This window comes from Falco punctatus (genome assembly GCF_963210335.1).
Source record: "Falco punctatus genome assembly, chromosome: 6".
Classification (NCBI taxonomy): Eukaryota; Metazoa; Chordata; class Aves; order Falconiformes; family Falconidae; genus Falco; species Falco punctatus.
Genome location: NC_137585.1, coordinates 15,924,054 through 15,938,571, shown reverse-complemented (window position 1 = coordinate 15,938,571; position 14,518 = coordinate 15,924,054). Strand labels below are relative to the sequence as shown.

Here is a 14,518-nt window from a genome sequence, read left to right as displayed (position 1 = left end):
TTTTGTGTCCCCTTTTTGTTCGTCTGCTGAGCAGATTGAGGTGGGTACCAGTGGTCTGAAAATTGAAAACCTTCAATTTCCACGTAAATTACCGGTCAAATCTGTGTAGTGCGTCACCGCCCTTTACAGTAAATCACATGTAAAACGAAGTTACGGCCCATTTAAATGACAAAAGAATTCTTGGACTACATGGTAGCTCTTTCCAGTAGTAGCTGAATAAAAGAAGAAAAACTAATAAATAATTAAGGTGGTAATACGTTTGACCACTGCTTCTTTAGTGTGACTTTTTCCTGTGATTATTGTAACAGAAATGCGCCTTTTAAAGACAGCTAAAGCGCTAATGATAGCTAAGAAGGTCATTCCTGGGAGGTTAAACTGGTTTAATTAGAATTTATGAGAAGGTTACTGTAAAAGTGCAGAAAGATGTTAAGGGGTTAACCTATAAGAGATTACATTGTAGTCAGTGTTCTGTTAAAGTTTGAATTAATTTTTCCCATGGGTTTTTCACATTCTAATTTTCAACTAAATGAGACATCTGTTTCAGAAAAGGAAAATTTGCTATGGTTGTCATAGCAACTATCATTCTGTAAGAAAATTATTCCAATGGTTACTTTAGAACAGAAAGATAGAAATTCAGTACATAAAGCAACATCCGATTGCTAGCACAAATTCTGATAATTCAGCCCTTTTTGTATGGTAGATTATTTGACCTGCAAAACTTGTTCATATGTTTTTAACATAAGGTTAATTGTGGTGTAAACAAATTCACTTCCAATATATTCCCCCTAGAGTCTTATATGTAGACAATCATTATTCTTATCATAATAATAATACCGTTGAATTTCAGTAGCATGTGGAGAGACTCAAAACTGTTTGCTTTAAGAAGATAGGACCTAAATCAAAGTACATTTCTACACATGAGCGCATCACTTCAGAGGTGAAATACATTCATGATGTATGTCTTTAATTGCCTAATACATTTTTCTTGGGTGTTTTTTGAGAACAGCGGATTTTTCTCTTACAGAACATGCATGACAGTATTTTCTGTATAAAATGTAAAATATTATTGAAAAACAATTATTAAAAAATTACAGTTTTCCTGAGCAAGCAGTAAGTGAGGATCCAGAAATTCGGTGCTTGATAGGAAGACTTTAACTTTGCTTTCAGGTTCCCTAATAAATGAAAATTTTAGACAAAGTTGTCTTTGCACAATATCCAGGTCACAGACTCGTTGGTGGGTATTAGAGAAGATTTTTTTCCCTACTCAGAAACTTTGATGGCTGTTTTGCAATAAATTTTCAGAAGAAGGGACTTGGGGATTTATAAAATCCCTGTGTGCATATAAAGATGCTTTTGCTTTGGGGGTGGGGGCACTGAAGTGTATGATTTGCCTTTCTTCTCTCAGATGGAAAGCACACCAACATCCTCTGCTGAGTCCTTTCTTGGACTTCAGATTTTTAGTATTATTTTTTTTTTTTTGCCAGAAATATTCCAGACATTTCTTTCGATCTTGGGATTGTCACAAAAGACAGCATAATGGCAAATCACACAAGTTGTAACATCTCCCCTTCACAAAAGAACAGCTCCAGCATGCATAACTTACCAGCCCTGCGCTCAGGCGGCTGTGCGCTGCAGTCACCACAAAGGGAGGGAGGGAGGGAGCGAGGGAGGGAGGGAGGGACGGGGGAAAGTGCTTCTTGTCTTAATAAGCAGATCATGCCTATTCATAAGGGGAAACGGGCTTTTTAAAAAGTGACCGTGTACGGGCTAGCCCTAGAAGGGGCAGGCAGAGACTCTCACAGCTGCATATGCCATTTGTGGTCACTGGGATTTCAGCAGGATTAAGCTGACTTCTGGCAAGACCTGTGACAGTCATGATTCTTTCTCTTCCTAAATGCTTCATTGTATCCTTAAAGTAATGGGTCCCTAGGTTTTTGACCTTTTCTTCTTGGGCAAATATTGATCTTTCCCCTCCGTGTCTTCCTGGGGGCAGGGGGTGGCCCGGGCCCTTTGGGCTGTGCCAGGCAGAGCGGTGGGCGCAGGGCGGCACCTCGGCCCTCGCCCCCTTCCCACCCGCCCGTGCCCAGCGGCGTGGGGGGAGCGGCGGGGGGAACAGGGGCCCGTGTTCTCTGAAATCTGTCAGTGGCTTTAACAGCATGGTTTACTATGCTCACAGCTCGTTGGCATCCTGTTTGCCCTTGCTGTTTCTGTCAGTGGGATCTTGCTCTTGGAAAACTTGCTCTGGGCCCAAAGACAGTTTGTCAAACAGTTAAATATTTTCATCTTAGTGAAAAAGGATATTTTCATGTAAGGCGTGGAACACAATCCCAGGGCAGGAATGGGTGGACAGTTTAGAAGAAGCCTAATCTCTGTATATTTTTACAAAGCCTCCCACTTCTATAATATCCAAGCACCTTACAGACTTCAGTTTGTTTATTTTCAGGGCACTCCTGTGAGATAAAAATACTTCCATTATGTCAGTGGTGAGCTGAACGTAAAGACAGGCGAATCAAGCTCCACGGACTGGGGTTTGGCTTTGTGCAAGTGTTACAGTAACGCTGCTGGTACCTTACTGCAGAGTAAGCCAGTAACTAGAATCATGGGAGCATAGAACCGTTTGGGTTGGAAAAGACCTTTAACATCATCCAGTCCCAGCACTGCCAAGTCCACCACTAAACCATGTCCCTAAGCACCACATCTACAGGCCTCCTAAATACCTCCAGGGATGGTGACTCAACCACCTCCCTGGGCAGCCTGTTCCAATGCCTGACAAGCCTTTTGGTGAAGAAATTTTTCCTAATGTCCAATCTAAACCTGCCCTGGTGCAACTTGGGGCCGTTTCCTCTTGTCCTGTCACTTGTTATCTGGGAGAAGAGACTGACAGCCACCTTGCTACAGCCTCCTTTCAGGTAGTTGTAGGGAGCAATAAGGTCTCCCCTCGGCCTCCTAACTAGACCATGAGTTACCACCCCAGCAGGTGGTAGGAAGGTGAGTGGTAGGAGGGTGAGGAGTCATGTACCTGTGAGCCAGGTGCTGTGCTTCCTGTGAGAAAAGGCTGCTAGGAATTCAACAGGTAACCAGAAAAGTGTGGTTTCATAGTCCTGATATAGGAATACGTCTTTTTCTTAGCCAGCCGCCTTGGTCTGAGCAACCTGACTCAGGCCAAGGCTTCTGCTTCATCGCTACTGCTATTAGCATCTCTTCTTCAAACACCTTCACCTCCCTCGTCACAGCTTCTGGAGGCTGGGATGTATTTCTGGTCTCAATAGCAGATAAAGTTTTGCTTTTTTTTTTTTTTTCTCTTGGGACACCTGTGTACCCAGATCCTGGTTATCCAGGGTGTGTGATGAAGAGCTAGGAGATGAGCTCTTTGCTGTGGACATAGAAAGCCTTTCAGTGATCTGTCTGGAATAGTTGAGCCTTGTTTTGTCTGGGGAAGAAGGGCAGCCTATTTGTTATTCCCCAAATACAGATATGGCCAGAAGACATCAGTTAAAAAATTATAAAAAAATCCCAGCCTAAACCTGACCCCTCAATTTTATGACATAGAATTAGAGCATAGTCAGCAAGACAATTTACCACTGTGATATAATAGTTGTGAAATACAGATTTTTAATCAATGGGATAGCAAGATACAGATAAATTGTGTTCTGACTGGCAGTGTTACAGTTCCACTGCTCCATGATGAGCTGCTCCATAAATATTTTTTTAAAAATGTAAATGCTTGTCTGATAAGAAATCCTGAATATGGAAAGTCTTACTTAAAAGCAGGTCAGCACACCAGAGGACAGAAGAAAATTATGTGTAAGAAAAGAAGCAGTATTCTTGTTCTGATGGGTTGCTTCCAATTAGGGAAACAAAGCAGCTTCGGTGATGTCTCTGACTTTGGAACTGGATCTGCTGTTGTGCCAGGGTCAGTCCTTGCCCAGCTGGTCATAGGCTAAGGGCTCAGCATGACAGGAGCCAACGTGAAATGTGTATCCACACCTAGATAGCTGAGACAGGTGTTATTCTAGGTATTGTGGGAATCCAGCATGCTAATCCACACGTGGAGATCTTGGTATCCAAGTCTTGTAAGAGTTACTTTTCACCTAGGTAGGGGGATGCTGTGAATATTTTACTGTGAATATTCTACTGAAAGTGGTAAGGACTGCACTGATTCGTCACACAAGTTAAATAACACTGGTTATATGGAAAGAGGGTTTTGCTGTGCACACGAAGAAGAAAATGAATGCTTTTTATGTCTCCAAATTCCATGCTAGTAGAGAGTCAATCTCCGTATTTTAATCAGATGACCAGTACATGGAAGTAGCACTGAAGACATTCTCCTCCTCTCTTGGCAGGCAACCTTGGTTTTATGGCTGGGGCTTTAATCTTCCACGAGGCCAAGCACTATTAGAGAAATGGAACCTTATTCCAGATGGAATAGATATTCTTATAACACATGGACCACCTCTCGGTAAGAAAATACTAGTGCTCTTAGCTGTATATTTTCAGATGATTATACAGTAACTGATGGCTCCTCTTAGACAGAGTGCAACCCTGAAAAGTCCTAATTAACGTCCATACCGATTTCAGCAACACCAGAACTTCAGTTCAGGTTCATGTTTGATGATTACCTATGCTCAGTGGTAGGAAGTTAAATAATGGGTTAAAAAATAAAGCCTTAACACATAAAGCTTTAAGGAGCTTTATAAATCAGCAAGGTCTAGTTTTCCTGTGCATCTGTCCACTCTGCCACTGGTGAAATGAGTAGATTTAAAGCATGGAGCCTGCTTGAAGAGAAGTGCAGGACTGGGGTCATACTTTTTTTAGCGTTGTCATTTGCCCCCACTTGCAGTAGCGTTTGCCCACCAACAAGTACCCAAAGTCTGTGTTTTTCCTCATCATGCTGACTTGGTGCATCTTCTGCCTCAGAAACCCACATGCTGACATTGTTTGGCTGTTCTTTGGACAGCGTGGGTGAAGTGCCTATCTGTAATGCAGTCTGGCAACACTAACAGACCAACAAGAAGTAGTTTTGCATTTGTGTTTTAAAAATATTAATATAGATGATACAGAAGCCAGGAGAAATTTCTTGTATTCCTAAATAATATTGAAATTATCTGTTACGGAAATACAATAATCACAGAAACTTGTCCATGTTCAGTAAAGGCTTAAGGCTTTTAACATGTTTTTCGATGTATTTAACATATAGCAAGCTCAATTTAATGCAACTTACCTGTTTAACTCTTAGTAATTTAATGAATGGACATGAACATGGAGCATGTACTTAAGTGTTCTCCTGAGTCTTACTGTAGAGGAGTGCTTTGTGTGAGAAGGCGGCAGTTGGTTCCTTTAAACCTTTAGATTCCCTAGTTTCCTGAAGCTAAAACCCTCTTGTCTTCCACCCTTTCTTTTCCTTTTTCAGAGCTTGGAGGAGAAAGTATCTAAAGGGTTTGTGTTTTGTTGTTTTCTTTAGAAAGACGTGTTTGCATTCCACTGCTCACTAATCCTGGGGGAAAGGGCTTCTTTGTGAGCACAGTTTCTCACAGAAGGGCATGTGTTTTGATACTTCACCTAACTGGAGTCTCATACCATGCCACAGACTGATATTAGTATGGATCTGTATTGTGAAAGTGGCAGGCACAAATTATTTGTTTAGACCTTGAGATATCAGCTCCAAATGGTCAGTACTGGGCATAATCCCTGTTAGGATGCAAGGCGTGATGCTAGGTCTTTGATATAGTTTTATTTATAAGTCATATTTAAAACTTTTTCAGAAGCTTTTTCAGCACTATTAAAGCCATTTTTAAAAACAGCTGATCAGCTGTAAAGAAATCCAACCTTTGGCTGATTCAAAGAATATCCCTGTATCTAGCGCTTGAAATCCCGTGTTGGAAAGTGGAGAGTGGGGTTTGCACCATCCAGCTTCAGCCAGCTTGCTAATTTAGCCACCAGGCCTCTCCAGGCAGCCTCTGGAATCAGCAGAGGGAGGAGAACCTCTAGAGAGCACTGCAGAGCTGGTGCTCAACAGACATACTTTAATAAGAAATCTAAGAGTAAATTTGGTAATTGGAAAGTAATTTAATAATTTTAGTAATTCTGAGGAAGAGCTGCCCATCTCCACTGACTGTAATGGAGTAACGTGAATTCTCCCCATCTCCATGTGTCAGTATTTCTTTTCTTTTCTTAAGCTTCAACTGTCCTTCAAGGATTTTCTTTTTTAAAAGTTCTCTATTGTCTTTTTCTCATTGATGCATTAATAGATGGCTCAGGCACAGAACCCTCTGTCTGAGGGCATCAGCTGTTGATCTCTGTGACACCCATGGCAACAAATACATGCCATTTCAAAAGGAATTAGCACTCTGCCTAACTTACAGAACCTCCTTATTTTGTGGTTCTGTCCACAGACATTTGGGGAGACAGGATCCTCCTTGATCCTCCCAGCCAATTATTTTAACCAGAAAGCTGATTACTGTTGTTCTGATCTTGGACAGCATCACTAGAGCTGTTCCTAATGATCATAAATAGTAATCAGCGCTCTTGCAATTTCCTCTTTTTTTTTTTCTCCAGCATGGCTGCCTAAATTCTGTCCATCATCCATTTTCTTTGCTGCTTTCTCATTCCCTCACTTCAAAAGAGTGTGCATCCCTCTAAACTAATTAATACTACATTATTAGATAGATTTAAAATTGCCTGCATGATTCAGATGCAGAAGCACCACTAAGAGTTAATGGACTTTGTGTTTCTATGTTAGTTAGGCACGTAACAAAACTCTGAGTAATTTGTCTTTCCTGTTTTATAGTAGTGCTTTTGGATGAAACCAGGGCAGGGATACACAGGAGGTTCACACAGGATGAGAAAACAAAGGTTAAAACAGCTATTATTGACCATTTTATGAGTAACCTGTTTATTGTAAAAAAAGATATGCCGTATATGACATAGCTTATGAAATACAGTATTCACGAGTACAGAATCAGTGCTAATGCTCACTTCTGTATCAGCATATTTGTATTACGTTTATGTATAGTATAACTTTTTAAGTCTTCCCCCTGATTCCTAAAGATCTGCATCTATGAATCTTTTATTTCTTTTCAAAAAGTTCACTTTTCTTTTCTTTGTTTGTTTTTAATTTAATTTCACCTTTAAGTCTTCATTTGTAGCTGTCTGCTTGATTGTCTGTGACAAAGATTTATACTTTCCTGACAGCTGCAGAAACCTGTTTCAAGTAACCAAACATTAAAAAAACCCTAAGATGAACTCTAATTGGTAGCTAGGTGTAATCAATTATTCTTAGTTTGTGTAGTCAGGTGTACATAATAAGCTGCAAACATATGGGAAAGCTTCAGAAGGGCGATAATGCATGTAAACAAAAACATGTTCAACATAAATAATGCTTAATTTAATGGAGAAGTTAATTTTATGGATTTTTGTTTGTGAAGTTTTTGAAGTGGAAATACTTTTGGCTTTATGTTCACCACAGACATTTTGACAATTAACTGTTTCAAATCATTGAAGTAACAAAACCTATCGTTACAACACATTTGCTCTGAAAAAAAGCATGACTGGATTCCAGAGGAGTTGCTGGCCTCACTTTGACTTCTTCAATGCTTATTATTTCCTACAGTGAATTTTGACCTGCGTTGGATACCGAGAGTGACTGGTAACATCAGTTACCAGAACTGAGCATTGCTCTACTCTGTAATTGAGTGGGGCTTTCTCTTTGCACATCATCCCAACAGGAGCCAAGCAGCATCTTCAGAGGCATCTGAACAAATTAGGAGACTATGGCCATTAACAGAACTTGCTCTTTTTGACACTCAGGATGCCACAGCCCCAACTCATTTCTGGAAATTGGACTTAGCTTTCTGAGTAACTATGATACAAGGGCAAATTTTTACCATTTTCATAAAACCCCACAGCATACTGAGCCCAGTTTTCAAACACTGGCATCTAAAGAGGTATTTCTCAATGTATGACCCTCCCCTGAAGCTCTAGCAGATTTGAGAGCTTTTCCAAGAACTTGAATGCCACAGTTCTGGTGTTTTAAACCAGTTGGTTAGCTGCTATTTGGCCATGCTTGGGTGGACATCAAAATAAACACAGGAAAACTAGGTCCAGACTCTCTACCTCTCTGGCTGACGACTGTTTTCTTAAAGGCACAACATATTCATGCTTTTGTGGTAATTTAAGGGCTATAAAGCAATGACAGGCACCCAGGGAAAGTACCAGAACAACTAAAGAAAAAAGGAACGGTTATGTATTTTAGATTTCCAAATCTGAGCCTGATAAAAATGGGAGAACAACAGAAAGAAAACAAGATTGGTTATTGCAAACCCTCTAATACAACAACATCCTTCTTATACTACTACTTTGAATGAAACATGAGACTTCAGTTGGCAGTAAGCATCCCCCTGCAGCATGTTTTTAGACATATAAGCAAGTTGGTGTACATTTTTGTCTGTATTCATAAAAAATGCATTTTTATACAAACTTTGTGCAAGTAAATATAGTGCTGAAAAACATCTACTGCAGAAGGGCTGAGTTTCTCTTCCTGTGTGAGGTCCATAGATTTAGGCTAGTGGGGTTTGCTGTGTCATGACGTGCTTAAACCAGTTTTACTCGAGGATGTTGTTTTATGGCGTGCTGTGAGTTCTGCACCTGAGTTCTGCTACTGTAAGATTCAATGTGGTAACAATACAGTTTTATTATTAGCAACATAGATTGCATCGCGTCAGTTAAAGTGTTCAGTTTAAAAATCTAGATCCCAGGACTAGATTTAAATAGCTAGATGTTGGTTTAGATTCTTTAGAGACTCACTTTGGACATACTGCTCATTACACCTCATTTTCTTAAAGGAAGAAGAACAGATAAAACATTGAGTTTTCCCATTAACTGCAGGACAAAAATGCTTTAATTGCAGTGTTTGGGGTTTTTTTTTGAAAAACAACTGGCAAGAGTTACCATAGTCCTTTTTCTTCGATGAGCTTTTATGGTTTTCTGCAAGTATTTTTCCTTCCTTATACTTACAAAGGCAAATGTTTTTTTCCATGTCAGGTTTTCTATGGCTGCTTATGAAAAGCCATGAGACATGAAATCTCAGAAATGCTGTAGAGCAATACAGTTTTTCAGGTAACCTGTCTTATTTTAAAGCTTTATTTCCTTTTCCAAAGGTTTTCTAGACTGGGTTCCTAAGAAAATGCAACGGGTGGGATGTGTTGAGCTGCTGAACACAGTCCAGAGACGAATACAGCCAAGGCTTCATGTTTTTGGACATATCCATGAAGGTCAGAACACATTTCTTTCTATATCTATTTAGAAAACAGAAACACAGAAGTTGTCTGTTTTAGCCAGTGTTTGCAAACTTGAATGTCTGAACTGAAGCACTTCTGGAATTCAGATACTTTCTGAGCTGCATATATAGAGGAGAAATTGGCAGATACCCACTTTTCAATGTTTGTACTTCAGATTCTCTTTCAGATTCTACATCTATAAAAAAGGGTGGCACCTCCTTCACAGAGAGGATTACTGTGAATTTTAGAATAAGAACACAAGTCCAGTAGTTACAGAAGGTGACTAAATATTAGGATTGATGGATTGTATTTTCCTTTGCTGAGTCTCTGTGATTTAAGATAATTCATGTAAGCTCTCTGTGTCTCAGTTTCCGTGTTCGCAAAATGGGTAAGGATGTTTTGAGGGGTGCTTCTAAGGCTTAGTCTTCAATAATTTACAATAAAAGTTGTCTCTCCTCATCGATGTGTATGTGAAGTTGAAATCAAGAGCGATGTCACCACTGACTTGTGTAGAAGTTCAAGATATTTATTCATGTATTTATTTCCTTTGTCAGGGGAAATATTTTGTACCCAGACAAAATGAAGTGGTTCTCTTGACTATTTGATTTTTAAATGGAAAAAAATTAGTTCCCTTCACATAAGTCAGTAAATGATAACAAGTATGCTCCACTGAAGTTCGTGACGGCAGGAGTTCATCTCCAGGCAAAGGGTAGATGCTGTCTACTATGGAGAAGCCTGTCCTGTTCACATAGCATGGCAGCAGGACTTCAAGCAGTGCCCCCACCAAAAGAAACCACTGGGCTGTGCAAAAGTGTACCCCCTGGCATGTAAGCACGCATTATCAGCTGCTTAGTCCTTGGCAGTGTTAACTTACTGGCAGGAAAAGGTGCTCCACAACTGCCAGTTTTCTGCTTCTGGGACTGCTCCAGCCTTTGATGTAGGATCTCTGTGGGTCTCAACAGTGTAGAAATGAACAAATGCAAAAACTGGAGTAGCTGGCATACAGATACTTCTGGTTTTGTGAAGAACCATTACCTTTCCCACAAGTCCCACTCTGACTTGCTGCTGGGGGCTTTCATTATGCTAAGTTAGAAGTGACATTGCTGAGAGGTGTGGTGGTGTAAAATTGGTGGAGAAGATATTCAGATTATTATTCTACAGCTCAGGGATTAAGTCCATTCTCCTCATGTGTCTTGTCTGCAGTAAGCTATTAGTGGCTAGTTAATGTCCAAAATGCTGTTAAAGCACAGAGTAAACAAACATGGGGCAGTACTTTTTCCTAACCCTTTGCTGTTAGAGCAGTCTCTGAGAGCTGTGAATAAACTCATTGTCTTTTCAGAAATCGTAAGCCAGGTGGGTTGCAGGGGATATAAGCAAACAGTTAGCAAGCCATGAAGCTTCAGGCAGGTAAACAAAATCACATCTGCTAAGACCAAACCCAACTTTTGCTCCCGAGGGAAAAGAAAGGGCACCTCAACAGAATGGTAGATCTTGTGAATTAATACAGTTGGCACAGTAGGTATCGGAACACAGAAACAAGGTACTCTTCTTGTTAACTATCATAATTTAGAGAAAACAAATGGGGAACTGCATAGCCTGTTTTGCAGTGGGATGCTAAATCTCTGCAGAGGCGAATTCCCATTGCAGACAGCCTGTGCAAACGAAGCTGTTCTTTGTAGAGAGAATGCATGATTTGAACAGATGAGTTCTTCCCCTGACTGAGCATAGCTACATATGCAGCAGTTATTTACTGAACATCCAGGAGGAAGAGGTGGTTAGAAGAGATGTTTCTTCCCTGTTCCCCCTCTGCACTGCTGTCTCTGGCAAAAAATACCTCTAACACATGGGCTTGCTGCTGATCGACCCATGGAAGTGACAAGGGGCATGGCAGCAACTCCAGCGAAAATCCTGGTTTAGCCATTAAAGCTAGTTCTTGGCTGAGGTCATGGCCAAGGAAACTCTGTCAGCAGTAGGACAGGAGTAAAACTGTAGCATTAGGAATCTTCCAGCAAAAAGAACATATTAGCAAGCTGATTCTGTTCTCCCCAAACATGTAGCCGAGGAGACAGAAAGTCCCAGCAGCAATGCTGACTGTCCTCTGTGCAGTTTGTGTTTTACACAGAACAATTGTTCTGCGGCAAACAGCAAATGATTTAAAGAAATGTCTGTGACAGGAACCTGACAGAGTTTTCTTCCCTCCCTAGTCCCTAATTATAGTGTGGTTTTCCATGGGGAGTCCAGGAGGACCTGCATTATTCAGGGTATTTTAACGAACAAAAAAGAAAGGAATTCAGCTACTGTTTCTTTGTTTGTAAATTACGCAACTATCAGTGCTTCTGTAAGGCACAAAATTGCACTCAGAAAAACTGTAGGATCCTAGGTACCTAGGATTTGAAGAGGTGGAACTCAATGTGTATAGCAATGACTATAGTTTCACTATTAACTTCATTAATGGTGAGATTGAATCTTAATACAAATGCTTTCTGCCAGGTGATTTCCCCAAAATCATACGTTTCTGATTGTGAATGCTTTTCTTTGTATTGATCATAATATTTCAATGCAAGTTTCCAACATTCAGCTTTTAGTTCTAGTGTAATTAAGTTTATGCTTTTTCCTAGTCATTCATGAAAAGATTTTTGACAATGGAGTGTGTCTACTTTTACATAATACTAGGGTGGTTAAAGGACGGCTTTTTCACTTTCTGAAACAGCATTTCACTGTATTCGATTTTCTGCAGATTTAGCTCTGGAATTGTTTGGCTTGGGTGTCCAGTCAGACGTGAGATGTAGTTAAAGCTTTTTCACCACTGGTGAGACATACACAAGGGTGTTTTCTCCTGTGGAAATGTTATGGTGTCTTAGGGTGTGAATTCACCTTGTCTATCAGATCGTGTATTAAAGCCATTTTTTCTCTGCCTGGGCAGGCATTTTAGTGTCTTTCCATCAGATTTGGTGGAAATTGGTCAACAAGTTCAAACACTTAGGAAGAAGAGGTTCCTACTAGACAAATCCCACCCAGGTGCACATGCACACATACTCCCCTTAGTCAAGCAATACTTTTTCGTCATTGGTAGCTTCAAAGATGTACAACACAGGCCAGAAAAAAAGGTGGAAAGATGAAAATTGCTTGGAGTTGCTGCGCTGATGACTGCAAACCTAAATGATCAGAAGTATGTTTTTTTCAATGCTACAGTTGCCTAAGCACTTACCTTCTCATCCTTTCTAAAACTGAGATGTTTCTAAGAAAAAAAGCTTCGCAGAGAAAAGTGTCTTGTCTTTCTAAGGACGTTTGGCGAGCTGGCTGCCAGAGATTATAGCCACTAGCTAGCAAGGCACTAGCTAGCTCCATTTTGCTTTTCTTACCCAACTGAAAAGATGACAAAATGTTCTGCTGTAGGACAAGAATGGTATTAATTCAGGAGACCTTTATGTTTTGCATGAAGAAAATTTTAAAATTCCTTCTGAGTAATAAATGTGGCACTTAGCATTGTGTGATAAAGGTGAATAATTTAAAGAAAAAGAAATTAATAATGAATAATGGAAGTAACCAGAGTTTTTCTTCCTTTGTAGGTTATGGTGTGATGGCTGATGGAACTACTACCTATGTGAATGCATCTGTGTGCACTGTGAATTATCAGCCACTTAATCCACCTATAGTTATTGACTTACCTACGCCAAGAAACACATGATTATAATGAGGATTTAAAGTTGTACCCAACACATTAGCAACTTTATATTGCTGGCTGAGAATCCCAATAGGGAACCATTCAACAAAAAAAGCAAAAACCTTCTTCTTTTTTCCCCTGCTAACTCTTCACAGATAAATTTTGAGTGACAAAAGTGGATGAGGAACAAAGACATTTTGGTGCCAGAAACAGATTAAAGACTTTTTAACATTTCACCATTAAAATATTTGTGAACACAGAAAAGTGAATGCATTCCACATATATATATATACATATACATATATATATATATATCTTAAGTAGGGACTTTTGTATATACCGTACATTATATTTGACTTATTAAAGGAACAATGTCTTTCAAAGAAGTGTTTCTTTAAGAAAGTTTGCAGTTTAAACTTAAGTGTTTAGACTAGGATTTCCTCATTTCAGATGTTTCCCAGTGAGCTCTTGGTAAAGAAAAAATTATGGTGAAGATGTTTTCCCGTAATTAACATGGCAAATGTAAAAGATGGTGTACAAATGACCAGTCACAGGAGGAAGGCTATTACTTCAAGTCCTCCAGGTCTAAGCCTTTGCATCTATTCAAAACCAATGCAATAGAGGCCCTAATTCACTGTACTGAAATGAAGTTTTACTACATCTGGCATTACAGATGGTAAGGGAAATGGTGCATATTGCTGGCATGCTGTAAACAGCTCACCATTCAAGAAGGGAGACTGTGTTAAGTGCAGTATAAACTCAGGAATTTGTAACCTGGCCTCGCCTGTGAAAAAAATGATGACATTTCCCTTAAAAAAAAAAAAAAAAAAAAGGAAGAAAAAAAATAACTGTGTTTTCATATGGTAAGGCAATATGTGATTGTATGTAAAAAGCAAAAAAACCAACCCCAAAACACAAACCCCCCACCCAGTGTTCAGTAGAGGTGTTTTAAATAAAACCAGCTGGGACTATTTGTTTAAAACTGTTAATGGGACATGCAGCCAATGATGAGATGTCTGGTTTAAATTTGCCCCTGTCAGGAGTGATTAAATGTTGTTGTGATCATTTTGTCATTGGGAAATGTTATGGGTGTCAAGGGGAAGGGGTCATCCCAAGGTGGAGTTTGGGCATTCAGTTTTGGTTAGCTATGTAGTAGCGCAAGCGTGATGAGTAACGAGTACACAGCAGTAGGTACAGAGCAGAGGTTGCCTAACAGAACCTGTCGTTGCTGTTTGCCTGCTCATGGACACTGCTGAAAGAGGCCCAAGACAAAATCATCAACCAAGTTTAAATCCATCTCTCATGTTGCATGTGACACCAGGCAAAGCAGGGGACATGTCAAGAGCTGGTTGGGATGGCCAACTGACGTGGTACTGCCTGTGCGGCTTTCCTGCAGGTTAGCAGAGGTGTTGAACTCCCATCTTAGGCAAAAGCTTGAGAATTGATTACAAACCCACCAAAAAAAAGTGCTTCAGATGTCCCCTACAAGAAATGGGTTTCTGCCTTGAGCTAGCAAACATCTCTGTGCTTAAAGAGAAGCCTTTTGGCCTTGATGGAGATAATTTATTCTGTATTCTGT

At 40.0% G+C, this 14,518-nt stretch overlaps 1 protein-coding gene across 5 annotated transcripts in view; it reads left to right on the top strand.

The window, feature by feature from the left end:
- Positions 1–12,974, top strand: part of MPPED1 (metallophosphoesterase domain containing 1) — an 89,094-nt gene extending 76,120 nt beyond the window's left edge. For all 5 annotated transcript variants that reach the window (XM_080390981.1, XM_080390979.1, XM_080390980.1 and 2 more), the window contains 3 exons: positions 4,344–4,459; positions 9,156–9,269; positions 12,845–12,974. In XM_080390981.1, the coding sequence (XP_080247107.1) occupies positions 4,344–4,459; positions 9,156–9,269; positions 12,845–12,963 (349 nt within the window). In that variant the 3' untranslated portion in view covers positions 12,964–12,974. The remainder of the gene's footprint in view (positions 1–4,343; positions 4,460–9,155; positions 9,270–12,844) is intronic.
- The last annotated feature ends 1,544 nt before the right edge of the window (positions 12,975–14,518 follow it).